Source organism: Melanotaenia boesemani, chromosome 14, assembly GCF_017639745.1.
Source record: "Melanotaenia boesemani isolate fMelBoe1 chromosome 14, fMelBoe1.pri, whole genome shotgun sequence".
Classification (NCBI taxonomy): Eukaryota; Metazoa; Chordata; class Actinopteri; order Atheriniformes; family Melanotaeniidae; genus Melanotaenia; species Melanotaenia boesemani.
Genome location: NC_055695.1, coordinates 11,761,800 through 11,776,147, shown reverse-complemented (window position 1 = coordinate 11,776,147; position 14,348 = coordinate 11,761,800). Strand labels below are relative to the sequence as shown.

At 36.3% G+C, this 14,348-nt stretch overlaps 1 protein-coding gene across 3 annotated transcripts in view; it reads left to right on the top strand.

The window, feature by feature from the left end:
* lrp8 (low density lipoprotein receptor-related protein 8, apolipoprotein e receptor) overlaps nucleotides 1-14,348 on the top strand; it is a 151,403-nt gene that overhangs the window by 74,033 nt on the left and 63,022 nt on the right. For all 3 annotated transcript variants that reach the window (XM_042006301.1, XM_042006300.1, XM_042006298.1), the window contains exon 4: nucleotides 13,507-13,635. In XM_042006301.1, the coding sequence (XP_041862235.1) occupies nucleotides 13,507-13,635 (129 nt within the window). The remainder of the gene's footprint in view (nucleotides 1-13,506; nucleotides 13,636-14,348) is intronic.

The following is a 14,348-nucleotide window of genomic DNA, read 5'->3' as shown; positions in this document are numbered from 1 at the left end:
GTAGCAGTAAGAGGTAAAACTGAGAGAATACCAGTCTTGCTATCCCCTTTGGCTCTGCCAGTATTTAAAATCTGTTTGAAATGAGAAAACAGGAAGGATTTTGAAACATTTCTATCAATCTCCTCTTTGTTGCAGGACTAAAAACTTAACGAGCAATGGAGCGACTCTTTCCTTTGTGTCCTCCAATTTATGACTTAATATTCTGAATCTAGTTTTAAATCTTAATAAGTCCTGATGTGTTTATTACTTTTATTGATCTTCTCATTTTTTTTCTTTCTTTTATCTCGAGTTACCCAACACCTCAGGGGTTATTTTATTTCAATCCAGCTGATGAAACTCATTCATCTAAAAAGACAAACTGTCAAAGCAGAGCCTCTCATCACAGTGAGAGTTCTCACCCGCTTGTAGTAGGCATGATTTATAGAGCTCATATTCACTTACTACTGACTTCTTCAAATTCTTTTTCATGTGGTAATTTTATCATACAGAAGAAAGATATAAAATCGAAGTAAACTTTCTGAGATTTTAAAAGTTAGCAGGAAGGTAATTGAGTGTCAGATGCTATTGTTCCTACTTCTATTTGTTCAAACTGGTATTGTAGCTTTACTGGGGCTCATATGTTTGTATGGTGAAGCTACAAGGATCTTTTTGGGAGGATGTTTACTGATATGGCTGGTGACTACTGTTTGACTTCACACACTGTAAGTAAAAATAAATGCTTTCAGAACAGGGTGCTGTTGTATGTTGCATCAGTTAGTCGTGTTTTATATTGTTAAGCTGTGATAATAAATACAAAGGTGTAAAACCTCAGTTTTTGGTACCTAAGGGTTCCAGCTCAAGCATGGCAATATCAGCCTGTCATTCCCTCTCTTTTCCAGTTAATACCAGCCAGCGTCTATTGATTTCTGGGGAATTCAGTACATACATGAATTTAGGATTTTTTGATTCAGTTATTAGAACCCAGATCCCTTTGGCTATATACAACATAATCAGTTGCCATACAAGGTTTTAACTCCTTAGTATTGCCCTAGATGTGGGTCTAAGGCTACTGTATAGTCATTTGTGTTTTGGTTACCGCTTGAACTTGTATCCCTCATTTTCTACTACAAGCCTGCTATCATCAGTTCCACCTGCTCCTGTGTGGTGAAGTGGGTTTGTCTTTGTCTGTGTGTGGTGAAACAATAGGCAGGTCACCATAATACAGCAGGGAAGCAGGAGGTTGTGCTAGTTAATTATTTTGGAATACGAGCAGAAAGGATCCAGTGAGTTGCATTGTTGGACGGCTTCAATTTCATGCTTGAGGCAGCGTCTGTCCCAGTCATAATTTCCCAGGTGGCCTGTCTCTTGTTCTCTCTACCTGTGTCTGTCCTCCTCGCTCTCTCAGCCTGGTCGAGAGCCAATGACCCTGTCATCAAAAGACACACTAGTAACTGCACGTTTAGGGAAAAAAAATCACAAGCTATGGAGAGTGGAAGTAGATGAGTGAGATTTCTGACTCTGTTCAATCACTTCCAAGACAGAAAGGTCTAATTTATCGATATTCTGTTGCTGTCTGTTTTAATAGAAAGCCTCTGTTGCTCTAAGCTGAATTTTACTCACTAGCTACAATAAACCACATTCAGCCTCACATGCCCAAATATAAACATTATTATTCACATTCCCTTTGTTCACTGGTTAGTTTGCAGTGTTCTGCATCAGTTACTGACTCAGCTACAGGAGGCATACTAAAATTAAAGTGACATTTTTTCCTTTTTTTCGTTTTCTAGGCGGTATGAAAATTTAAGCTCTCAGGAATCTTGTATTACATTTCAGTGTTCAGTGCACAAAAGTATTACCCAGCTGCAGTCCAGTGATATGTAGCCTTAAAGCTAACTCATGATTTTAGCATCCACCTGTAAGGAAGACCAGAGAGACATAAATTTTATAAACAAGGATTAGGGCTGAGCAATGTGGCAACAAATATTGTTACAGTATAATATGCTATTTTAAATATGATCTTGGTATAGTTTATTAATGCTGTCAGTTTCAAAATTATAATAATGACTGCAAGGGGCATCATGTATTATGCAATAATTAAAATATGAAACAGCTGTTTTAATCCCTACTTTGTTTGGAAATATTTTTTCATATGGGGTGGAAGCCAGCAACTATAAGATGATGCTTTTTTGTGTGAAACTTTTACTGCAAGAACTGAAGCATCAAGTTGCATTGACCCACATTTTCATGCTTTTATGCTGCATAGTTGTTGGGACGATATCACTTTATTGTCATTTGAACACATTTCATTGTTCAAGCATTGTTCATGATTGAAAGAAATAGTCATATTTCCCCTTTTTGACATTCAACAACTGATGCCAAGGCATTGAATTTATCAGCTTTCATATCTTTTTTCAGAATCCAAACCACTTCCATATTATGGATGCAGTAGGGCCGTTTTTTTACCAGCTATTTTGACAGTTTGAGTAGATAATACAAGTTCAACCCCCGCTTTTGTGGCTTTCTTTTGCTATACTAGTTCTCTCTGATATTTCTGCTCTGTTTTCTTTCTCAGTTTGTTTGCATAGTATGAATTAATGTAAAACATACCAGCTTTGAGGTGCATTAAGGCCAGCCAGTGGAATTTGTAGATCATGGGAGTCCAGCTTCAGTCCTCCAGGGCCGTTTCCCTGTTTCAACACACCTGGTTTAAATTAAATGGCTCTCTTCAACAGTTTGTTGTCAATTTCTGCCCAAGCACATTGACCCATTAATGTAATACAGGTGTACTGTAGCATTAAACATATAAAACTTGCAGGACAGCAGCCCTGCAGGACCAACTTTGGACACCTCCTGATGTAGGAGGACTGAAAATGTCTTATGCTAATCAAGATCAAGATAAATCTGGTACTGATCTAATTCCGACTTCTTTTATCAGCAAGTCCAAACAAAAAATCTTGCCCCACTGTGGCTGACGCCAGGCACCAAAAAATGTGTAACTATAGACTGAGTGTGCTAATTACGCACACCAGATCCCTCTCTCACAAAATGTAAAAACAAACAAAAAAAAAAAAAAAAAAAAACATCAGATGAAGCAGGTGACAGGATTAACAACATTGGTGTTTGTTTTTTGAAGACTTTGCCAAAACAAAGAAAAAAAAGAAAAAAAAAAAAGGTTTTTTCCATGTCTCTATTATGGATTTTAGGAAGAGTACAAAGACTGATTGCATGTTCATCTTTATGAATGGCGAGATTCTTAGCAGTTGACCCAAAAGTAATATGCAATGTGCTAATAGTTCTAGGAATAAAATACCACTAAAACACCATCAAAGATGCCTATAAAATTACTTATTTTGCCATTGCTGGGAAAAATACTAGTATAAAGGTGCTTTATAGTTAAAAAAATTTGTTTTTTTTATAATATATATTAAATTTATAGGTATATATAACTTAAACATCAAATTTCAACTTAATTTGAACTTCAAAGGTTGCCATTTTCATCTTCTATATGTTTGTATGCTGACTCAGATTCAAAGCCCATCATTAACTTGGGACATTCATTATCACATTGACCACAATAATTATATAACTGATCTCTTTTGGAAAAAGCAAAATAGCCAGTTCACTATAACAGAAATAACAGTGAAATGAAATAGCCCTAACATTAAAATGCTGCATATTACATTTTGATTGCTGCATTCTGCAATGCTGATGCCTTTACAACTAAAATTGAATTCTCATAATGGATGTAACCATATACAGAGTAAACCTTGTAGTATTGCTGTTGTGTGAAGTTGAAATAGCTGTAACAGCAACCTTGCTTCTTTGTTTACACTGCACATAGCAATAAAAAAATAAATTAATAAAAACTAATGCAGCAACTGCCACTGCATAATGTTATTTATCAGTTCCTACCATTCAATTAGGAACCAGTGGTCAGTATGTTGTAACTCACAACCAGCATTTTGTGGCGTTAAAAGCCCGTTGGAGTTGTTTTACCTTTGTTAATCATATTTGTAAAGTGTCATGAAAAACGCACGTATAGTTTTGATATATTTATCATCATGATCCCCTTCTCTAGTAACATCTTATCACAAAGTCCTTTAAAGCTGTCTGGTAGGCGTAAAAGGTGTTTAAAACAGTTTCATGCTAAAGCTGCAGAGGAATAATGAAAAGGCAGCAAATGGTCATAAAACCAGAAAAAAATCTTTTTGGATAAAATTCTTCTAAAAGCTTGTAACCAAAGCTAAGTGTAGGAATGTAGATCAGCCAGTAAATTGAAAGCTTGTCCTTTTGGATCAGCTTCTTCTTCACCCCTACAGGCCGCCACAGCGTCTACATCACTGTCAACACCGCAAAACAGATTTGAGAAGAAGCCAGAGTAAAAAGAGAGTTGAAGAAGGCTGATCAAGAAAATATCAGACCGAGAGGTAGAAATAGATTAAAGGAAAAAATCCAATGCTTTACATGTTTTTGTTTTCTCTTGGTATTTTTTATATTTTTGTAATTGAGTTTTAGCCTCCAACATAATGTTTATTGATTTTTTTTTTTTTTTTTACAAATTGGTACACTCATGCGCTCCATATTAACCACGGCACGATTCTTTTAGTTAACCACTATTTTTAATAATCAGAACAAGTTCACAAGAGTTCTGATAATTGATTCCTGGCCCTCAAAGATAAGACATTTTTTGTTTTTAAATCCCTTCGGTGAATATTTTGGCCGGTATATTTTTCCCTACACACCACCTGATGACACCACCAGTCCTAGCCAGCTTCTCTGGGGAAAGGCAAAAGAGAGAAGCAGAAACCACTGTAGACCCAAGCTGACCGACCGCAAAGAGTTGCGGACAAACCTTCCAGACTTCGAGAGCTGGGTAGGGTTTTATCCACTGACCTGCACTCCCTCTGGATTCCAGAGCTGTTCCCACAGAAGCAGTCTTAAGTCCAAAACAAAACCTTCCAAGACGAATTTCCCCTCAGAAGCTGCTAGGAAATGATTGGTGTCACAAAAGATTGGGATGGTGAATTAATTGTTCTCTATTAGTCATAGATTTAGTCCTACATCAGTTAACTTAACTTGGAATTTACACTTTACCATATGAATTTTGGTTGAACACCATATTTACATATTGTCTGTTCTTGTTCTTTTCTTTTTAATATTCATATTTTACCAAATGTAGTTTGTAGTATAGTTAAATAAATATTCATATTAATATACCTAGTCTGTGATTTTTCTTTGTATGATGAGGTCAGTTGAAATGAGAACTTGTGGTTAGCATCTTGAGACTGATTTATTTAATGATATAAAGTATGTCATTTTGTTCCTTCTATTAAAAAGAGAAGGTGGTGCCCGAAGGTTTAATAATTTAATTATATTTTGATGTGTTGATGCTATATAAAGATTAAGAGATAACTGTAGTGTACCCTGACAATGATAATTTTGTACCCTGACAGAGGGTTTGAATAGTGCCAATAAGACTAACTTTACCTTTTGTCTTTTTTCTTTTGCTGCAACGTTCTACAATCTCTCACAGTTTTATTGTACTGCTTGCCATGGGGAGTATTTTTAATACCCCCTGTGTCCTCTACTAAACAACCATTTAAAGAGCCCCATGGGAACAAGTAGCAATTTCCTATGAGATCACTAGTGTCACTGTATTTCTTCCCCCCCTATGGCACTGCCAGACGCATAGTCTAGACTTTGCTAATGGTTCCATATTTAACAAGTCTGTTCTATTCCTTTTGCACCGCTCAAAGTCAGAGAGAAAAATACAGAGAAAGAGAGAAAAAGAGGTGTGAGGGCATCATTTTCCAGCAGCCACCACTTAAAAAAAAAAAAAAGAAAAAAATTCAAAACAGCTGAAAGACATACAAAGAATTTCAGTCTGTTGCTTTTCTTTATTCCCATTTTCCTGTGTCTGTACACAAATTGTGGAGTGGAGACAACAGAGGAAGCTGATGGACACGGATTTCTTATTTCAGACGTTGATTTTTCTGGCACCTGTTTCTTTTCTGTACTTGTACACAAGGTTTGCATGTCATTTTATATGCCTCCAAACAGACCTCTCAAAAAGAAAATGTTGAAAATGTTTATAGAGCTGCAGTGACATTTGTTTGCAACTAAAAGGATCTCTGCTGGTTGTCTTTTCCCCTAAAATAATAAATTTAAAACTTTGGACTTGAGGCATTTTTGTTATTGTCATTTGGTCACTGTTTTTTTTTTAACCATGGATTTCTCTGCTGAATGATTTTCCTTTGTTTTATTGCCATCCTACCACTTTCTGCTTTTTTGCACTTCTCCCTCTCATCAATTTCTTTTCTCCTTTTCCTCGACTTTGATCTTTCTTTCTCCAGCATACTTCCCCGTCTTCCTTCCTCAGGGCTGCAATAATTGGAGATCAGCGTTCCAATGAAAGCCACTAATCAACACTAACCTTCATTTAGAATGTAATCTGATATTAACCACATACGCCCTCTCCGTAAATTGGATTTCGCATCTGAAGGACAGCACTGGGTGAAGTTGGTAGCATGGCGACTTTTCAGGCGAGATTTAGCTGGTCAGCTTTGGTCTACTCACCCAAACTCGACATCATTTACATTCAGAACCAAGGGGCTGGCAAACTAAACCAAATATGCGTACCAATTCCCCTACTACATCCCATTACCGTGAAATATCACGCTCCAGTTCTTGCTGTGCAATATGAGGATCTGTAAACTAATGTGTTCACACATACATTATGTAAAAAAACTGACAAGCAACCAGACACCCTCAACCATGCATAGAAAATATGTGCAGCCATTTTTAGAAATACAGCACATACCCTCTTTTACTCATGCATACAATAAGCAATTGGTTTACTGTACATGTATGTCTACATGTGCACACACTTATTATGTCTTAAATTAGGTCATGTGAAAAAAATCATGTCAATGGAGTACACTAAATAAAGCATGCTTTTTCTGTTTTCAGGCTCGCCTCATGCCATGAATGAAAGGAACAATCATTGAACCCAAAGCAAAATTAATATGTCACCGGATGCATTAACTTAATTTGTTTTCCTAACTATATATATATATATATATATATATATATATATATATATATATATATATATATATATATATATATATATATATATATATATATATATATATGACAGACACTAACAAAAAGCAGCTGTTAGTGACCAGAAAATGGAAAAACAGAAATACTTCTGCACCTCTTACTATCAACCCTCATGATGCATACTTGGAATGGACACAAGTGCAAAAAGTGAGCCTAGTTAAACTAGAATTTAAAAAGTATGACTACTGCCAGGAGCTAGTTTTAAAGAAATCATCATGATGGTGCTGATCAAACTTTTACACTTGAAGCTGAATAACTGACTGATGCAAACACCTCTGGTCTTGTATGAGTAATTTATGCTCAGTGAGTTAAAGGCTGACAAATAAATAAATAAATACAAAGGTTTAGACTAATCTGAAGTCTTAACCAATAACATGAAAATACAGTGTAAAACCGACTAATGAACAGGTCAAACAAGTTCTCAGGCAACTTTTAACACCACAAATTTATGGTGCAATAAATTTCTTGTCCTTTTTTCCAATCCTCTCAGCAGTGAGCTATTTATTTCCTACAAGTTTTCCACTTATTTGAATAAAACTGCACACCTTTAAATCAGAACATTATGCGATATAGCTTTCTAGATCTTTGATCAATTAAGATGTAATTTATAAAACACTGAAACACCAAGACATTATAAATGTGTATATTTGTGATTAGGTTAATTAGCATATTTATCTGTATTTGAGTTCAGTTTGTAAAGATAACACACAGGAACTGTTACGCGTCCACATAATGATTTTATATCTGTCTGTATACATTTAGCCCTTCAGTCACACGATCAGATCCCACCCAAATGCCTCTCCATTTTTTCTTTAATCTTTTACCAATATCTGATGTTATTCACCTACTTTTTCTTTCTGTCTTTATTGAATCGTTCTTGCTTACAATATCTTCATTTTCTATTACTTTTCACCCAGTTTTATTCATTTCAACGAATCCATGTGAATTAAGATTTCTCAGACCTTAAATAAAACTATGACATTGAGACGTATAGTATTAATGTTCATAATGTGACATAAACCTAATTGTCTGAAATGAAACAGATTAAATTTTATGTGGCCTTTATATAAACAGACTGAGCCATGAGGAAGGCCAAGTACATAGTTGCCTATTGATTCGAAGGGTTCCTTGGCCCTGTTTTTATTGCACAGTATTTAAACGATAAAAGTTTATTGTTCTCTAGCAGGCACTCACAAATTTATAGTGCAACCTCATGATGGAAATTTCAGTTTAATTATTCTATTTCACAGACGATCAGCTCTTATAGATCCCCTGTACGTCACAGTTAATTGACAATCTGTCAAAGTCATGCAAAAACTTGTTGCATTTACTCTCATTTCCTCACATTTTTATTTACATTTTTACACCCATTGTGGGTGGTCATGTCTGGTAATCAGAAAGTTTATGTTGTACCCTGAATTCTCAAATTGCCATGTAAAAACAATAATTAAATAAATAAATAAGCATAAAAATTTTTAAGAAAAAGTTCCTCGGCTTCTTTATATTTTTGGAAACTAAAAATCTAAAAACATTTTTCTTTGGACTTGCAGGGTCTGTTGATATTCATAGCATTGCTGAGTTTTTGGAAATTCATAATGTCCCATGATGCAGTGAAACTTGTTTGTTTGGTGTTTGCATAAAAAAGACGTTAAAGTGGGGAACGTCATCAATCAGTGTTGTTCTGTGTGGAGTTCAGGGGAATTCATTGTATATTTAAACATTTCAAATGCATGCAACTGTAGTCCTTAGTGCCAGTGCAGCATAAATCGTCCATAAGCCTCTGTTCATCCCCATTCATCATTTGTCACATTATCACATGCCTTCCCATGTGTGTTTGCTTTGATTCTGTGTCTCACTCTGACAGACAGGGACTTAAAGTTGACGTATAATAGCTGACCTCATACACACCTCGCAATAAATAAATTATCTTAGCATTAGCCTCCAGAGCTTTAGGCCTCCTTAATCAATCACCTGGGAAGCTAGCTGAGAAGCTAGGGAGACAGTTGGAAAGTAGACGTGGGGCTGTGCAACAATGATCTAATCCCTCCCTCCTTGTGAAGGGAAATTAAGGAAGTAGTTAATCAAAAGTTCATTAGCATAAACTGCTTAAGTCCACCCCGATATGCTCCTCAGAATCGACATTAAGGTAGGCCATGTGCTGGGAATAAAAAGTCTGCACTGCTTGTGTGTTTGGAGCTGAAAGACCGTATTATACCGTATTTGTCAAATGAAGCTTTTGACCACATGAACAATTAAAGTTACTTAAATTCTAATTCTCGATTTATAAATTACTAAAAGCAAGTGATATCGTTATATTTCAAATTGCATTTCACACAAAATTCATAAAAATGTTTTATTGATATATGCCTTATTTAGAAATATTTGGAACTTTACATCATATTTTAATACTATTGTATTGATGTCAGATCAAAGATTCAGTAGATTAACAGGTTAAACATATTGACAAATGTAAATGTAAATGTGCAACATTTTGCTGTAAGTGTGCAACATTTAGATTACCCACAGAGGCTGAATCAATAACATCAAAAAGTAGCGTTAATGGGGCTTAATATATTCAATACAAACATGTATGATGATTAAGTATTGACCCTGCAGAATATCTTGTTTTGCATAGTATAACTACATGTATTTTCGTTTAGGTCTGAACTGACCAGTTGCTTTAAAAACTATGGTGCCTAAAGGAGGTCAAATGTAAAATGTACATTAGCAATTTAGTTGTATGACACTCAGGTGCAGATTCTTGTTTTAATATAATATACCATTTTTACACCAAATCCTGAGTGTTGATAGTATTTTTTTTTCATAACTTTCATAATAGGCTGATTTAATCCATTTCTATTTGTCGTAGTATGTTTACCCTCAGTGGTCTGAGAATCCAGAGATCTTCAGTAACAACACTGCTCAAGAGATTAAGCCTTTAAGCTACAACATCATGACGGGATGGTATTAAATTGTTTCCTACGGTCCGTGTTTGACCTCATTTTCAGATAAACATGACTTTCTAAGATAATTAGGCCTATTTGTTATTTTTAAAAAAGGGCTGCCAAAGGTCTAACTGCAATCGCTCTTGTTTCTTTTACACATATTCACATATTTACCAGAAAGTATTTTTATGTTAGCAGTAACCTTCTCTAACATAACAGTTGACAGGTGGCTGAAAAGACTTATACAGGGGGAGGGCCTAGAAAAGCTTTGATGGGGACTTTCTCATTGGCCACAGTTACATGTTTTTTAATTCCAAATGAACTATTCAGAATGAAATAATTTGTAATTAAAAGATTCTCCTTTGAGTTCACATGGAAAAATAGTAATTCCAAATTCAAGTTTACATGGAAAACACATTTAATCTCCTTTATTTAATTCTGCTTAAGATTTAGGGGGTTGGGAAGGGCTCTGATTGGACATGGGGTGGACCTGACATATTTACCGGAAGTAAGCAAACTCACCATTTTTTGAGCAGTGCAAAAAATGGACTGTCATGTTTTTTGTTTGTTTACAATGAAGCTGTTGTTGGGCTTTCTAAGTACTCTGTAAATCTATAGTGTGTAAAACAGTTCTTATTCACAACCTAGATTTTGTTGGGAATGGTGTGAAAGAAGATTGAAGCAGTAAAGGGAAAAAAAATCTTTAATAGACTGCTTTCGTATGGATAGATCTTCCATTGTGTTGTATTAAAGACTATTGAGGAACAGCTTAACAGACATTTGAATAGCTATAATTGCTTAAACATGCAATAACAGGAAATTTGAATTGTCCTTTTTATTTAGTGAACATTATTACCCTTGAGATGAAAATCTTCTAATTTATATTGTCATAATCGATGTCAGTGAAGCTGTCTTCTTATTAATCTGTATTCAGTCATTGATGGGCACCTCATCCACGACTCTGTGTTCCAGACTCTCTGGGCCTGAAATGGTCAGATAGCAAATTACATCATTTAACTGAACTGTCAGTCAGACAGTTAGTGAATCCCTGAGGGGGGATGCTTCTATATGAGGGTTTGTATGAGACAAAGCATGTCTTACACAATTTTTCTTTTGACTTTGCATCTCCTTTGAAAGATAAATGTTTATGTTTATGCTGAAAGGAATGAAAAATGGACTGTTGGACAAATACATCTACTAATAACTAATTATGTTTATTGTGCTGGTAAATTCAATAAGTAATTGATCAGCAAACATTTGCTGTTTTTCCATAATTAAACTTTGTTTTAGACTGAAATAGTCTCATCTCATGATTTACCAGTGTGAATGTTTAAATAATGGTAGACAATAACTTTGTGTAAACTTTCAGTTAAGATTCTGTCACTGCATCAGTGCAGTATCTTCCAAACCCAGGAATTACTACACCTTTAGCTCAAATAAGTCCCATTTCCACCAATGGGTCTGGGTTGGTACAGAATGCTTTGATGTGGTTTGGTTCGCTAGAACCTGATCTCTGTTGCGTTTCCACAACCAACCGTACCGTACTGTTTGTAGTACCCCATCTCCTCCATCTTCAAATATGGTAATTCAAAACGTACCCTGCAAAAGTAAGCAGTAAATGCAAAACTCAAGACTTTAAAACAGGAGCAACCAATCATTCTGCTCACAACCTCTATTCATTTTTATAATCATGCCATTCCATTGGGCAGAACGGCTGCATTTAGTGAACAAAACAAACATGTCTATGGACAGATGCTCACACACATGTTGTAAACACATTCCATTCAGTCCCATTGGTAGTAATAACCAGATCTGGTCTTTTAGAGAGGATTTACAGAAGGCTTGTTTCTTGAAAAGGGCAACCTCATTAAAGGGAGATGTACTATAAAGAGTTTCATTGAAGAGCCTGATGTGAAGTAGGAGGGAGAGACTGGAAAGAACAAGGAAGTAGTCATCCAAAATATTAACACCAACAAAAGACATGTTAGAGAGAGAAAGAGAAAAAGACCTCAAACCATTGTCCAGATCTACCAAAAACCTAATTTCCAATAGCCAGTTTTTTGATGGTGTAGTGGTGTAGAACCTGGCAAACAGACTGTACAGGTACTGGAAAGGCTGAAAGTCTAACGCTTCCTATTGGAAGGGCAGCATTTGAGAGGCAAGAACTAATACACTGCTGTTAAAAATCAAAATGAAAAGAAAGAAATATGAGACGAATAAAGGGGAATAAGCCTGGAATGGACAAATCTCAAAGGTACTATTGATCTGAAGCTGCAATACACACAAACAAATCTTGTTGCCAGGAAGCATGCTGGTGGTCAAATATGTATAATTGATGGAGTTGAGTTTGACATAGCACTGTAATGTGATCTGGGGCCAGAGCCTCTATGGTGTTAGACACTACGTTTGTGTGTGTGTGTGTGTGGCAGAGTAAGCATATATAGAAGTTTTTTTTTTTTAGAAGAAATGATGGAGATTTGCTGTAGGGACTCAGTATAAATTTGATGTATAAGAATGCTGTATTTTTCATCCCTGTATCAACGCCCCTGGGTAACACATGGAGGAACGGTGGCCTATGCAGTAATGAGCTTTTACCTTGAGGGACCTTGTTATCGCCCCCCCTGCACACACACACACTGTAACATTGTGTAACATTGTAAATGATAATCGGTAAGATGTACTGTACTTTTCAATTTCATTCAGTTTAACTTTTTGTTTTTTGTTGTGGTTTTAAAAAGAAATGCAACTAGCAGTGAATGATAAAATAGGAAATCTCTCTGGAGCTACAACTGCAAATTGTCTTAATTACTGATAAATCTGCTTATTTGGGTGAAAAGTTCAGAAAAGAAGCTTGTGATTGCGTAAAGTGGTTCAGGCAGCACATTGTACCTTGAGAGAGAAATTGTGGAAAAAAAAAAAAAAGCTTAATAATTGCTGTTTATTTTGAAGTGATTAGAAAGTGAGTTGTGCAATATTGACCTGTTTTTGTTTGTTTTTCTCTTTCCTTTATTTTTGTGTGCGGGGAGGGGGGGTCAACATTTTCTGTCCTGCTATTAACCATTTTACACAAAAAAAGACTATGTGACAATGAGCTGCCTTACTTTATATGTGGCTCATCTTTCCTGTGTTCCTTTTTTTTCCATGTGTACCTCTTTTTTCCTGGAGTTTCTTTGTGTATTTTTTCTGGACTGACAGTGTGCTTCTTTGTTCACTACCACTGTGTGTCTAGTTAAATTGCAGGCCTTTGAGGAGGAATCGATTTCAGCAACAAGATAACTAAGTTATCAAACTGTTTCATTGACTGGCTGTCCCTTCGCTCTCCATCTATGCTTCCTCCCCACTTTTTTGTCCCATTTTCCTCTCTCTCTTTGTTTTCTATCCCTTTTTGGCTCTCTTTTCTCTCATCCACTTCCCTTCTGTACTTATTTTTTCTCCCATTCTCACCCTCTCTCAACAGGCCGACAGACTTGTCCTCCAGAGAAATTTGATTGCGGAGGGGCTGCCAGCAAATGTGTTTCATTGTCATGGCGATGTGACGGAGAGCGAGATTGTGAGAATGGGGCAGATGAGGAACAGTGTGCTGCAGGTAAGTCTGTGGTGGGAAGTGAACATTACAAGTAGAAGTGAAACAAAAATTACTTAAAAAACCAGTAATACACCAGCAAGGCTGATACTCTCAGATGGATTCCTGTAACTCTGCAGCCCAGAAGTCCATTTATCAGTGAAGAGGAAACTGCAGGTGCAGTCGATAAATCCTGAACAAATGCCTGCCTGCACACATTTTACAGGGCAGATACAACAGACTGACTAAAACGCGTAAGTGATGGCACAGTTAACACTTAAATATGTTATTTTCTACAACTGAAGGTGGTCGTATATCTGCAGCAATAAACAAGATCTGATGGTATCAGTGGGAAAGAAGCCCAGTTCACAAGACTACAAAATACAACTCACAGAGCTCAAAGAATCCATTGCTAAAATCCTGGTATTATGGGCTTGACAAATGGACGACAGGCGAAAATTATCGCCACCCAGGTGAAACCCAACACACCAGGCGCATCAAACAGCGACGGTGGTCGCCTCATGCATCACACCCTCGAATCGCTTGCCTCCAAAGAGGCAAGGTTATGGCATTTGAGGACATTTTGACATTTTCAAAACAGTCCATAACAAACAAGGGAACAAGGATGAAAAATCAGAAGACTTTGCTCGAATTGGCAGAAAACTTGCTGACTCTACTGTACAAAAGACCAAGACAACCCTGGGTTCATCCTATTTTACAAACAAGGTGGTGAAAAT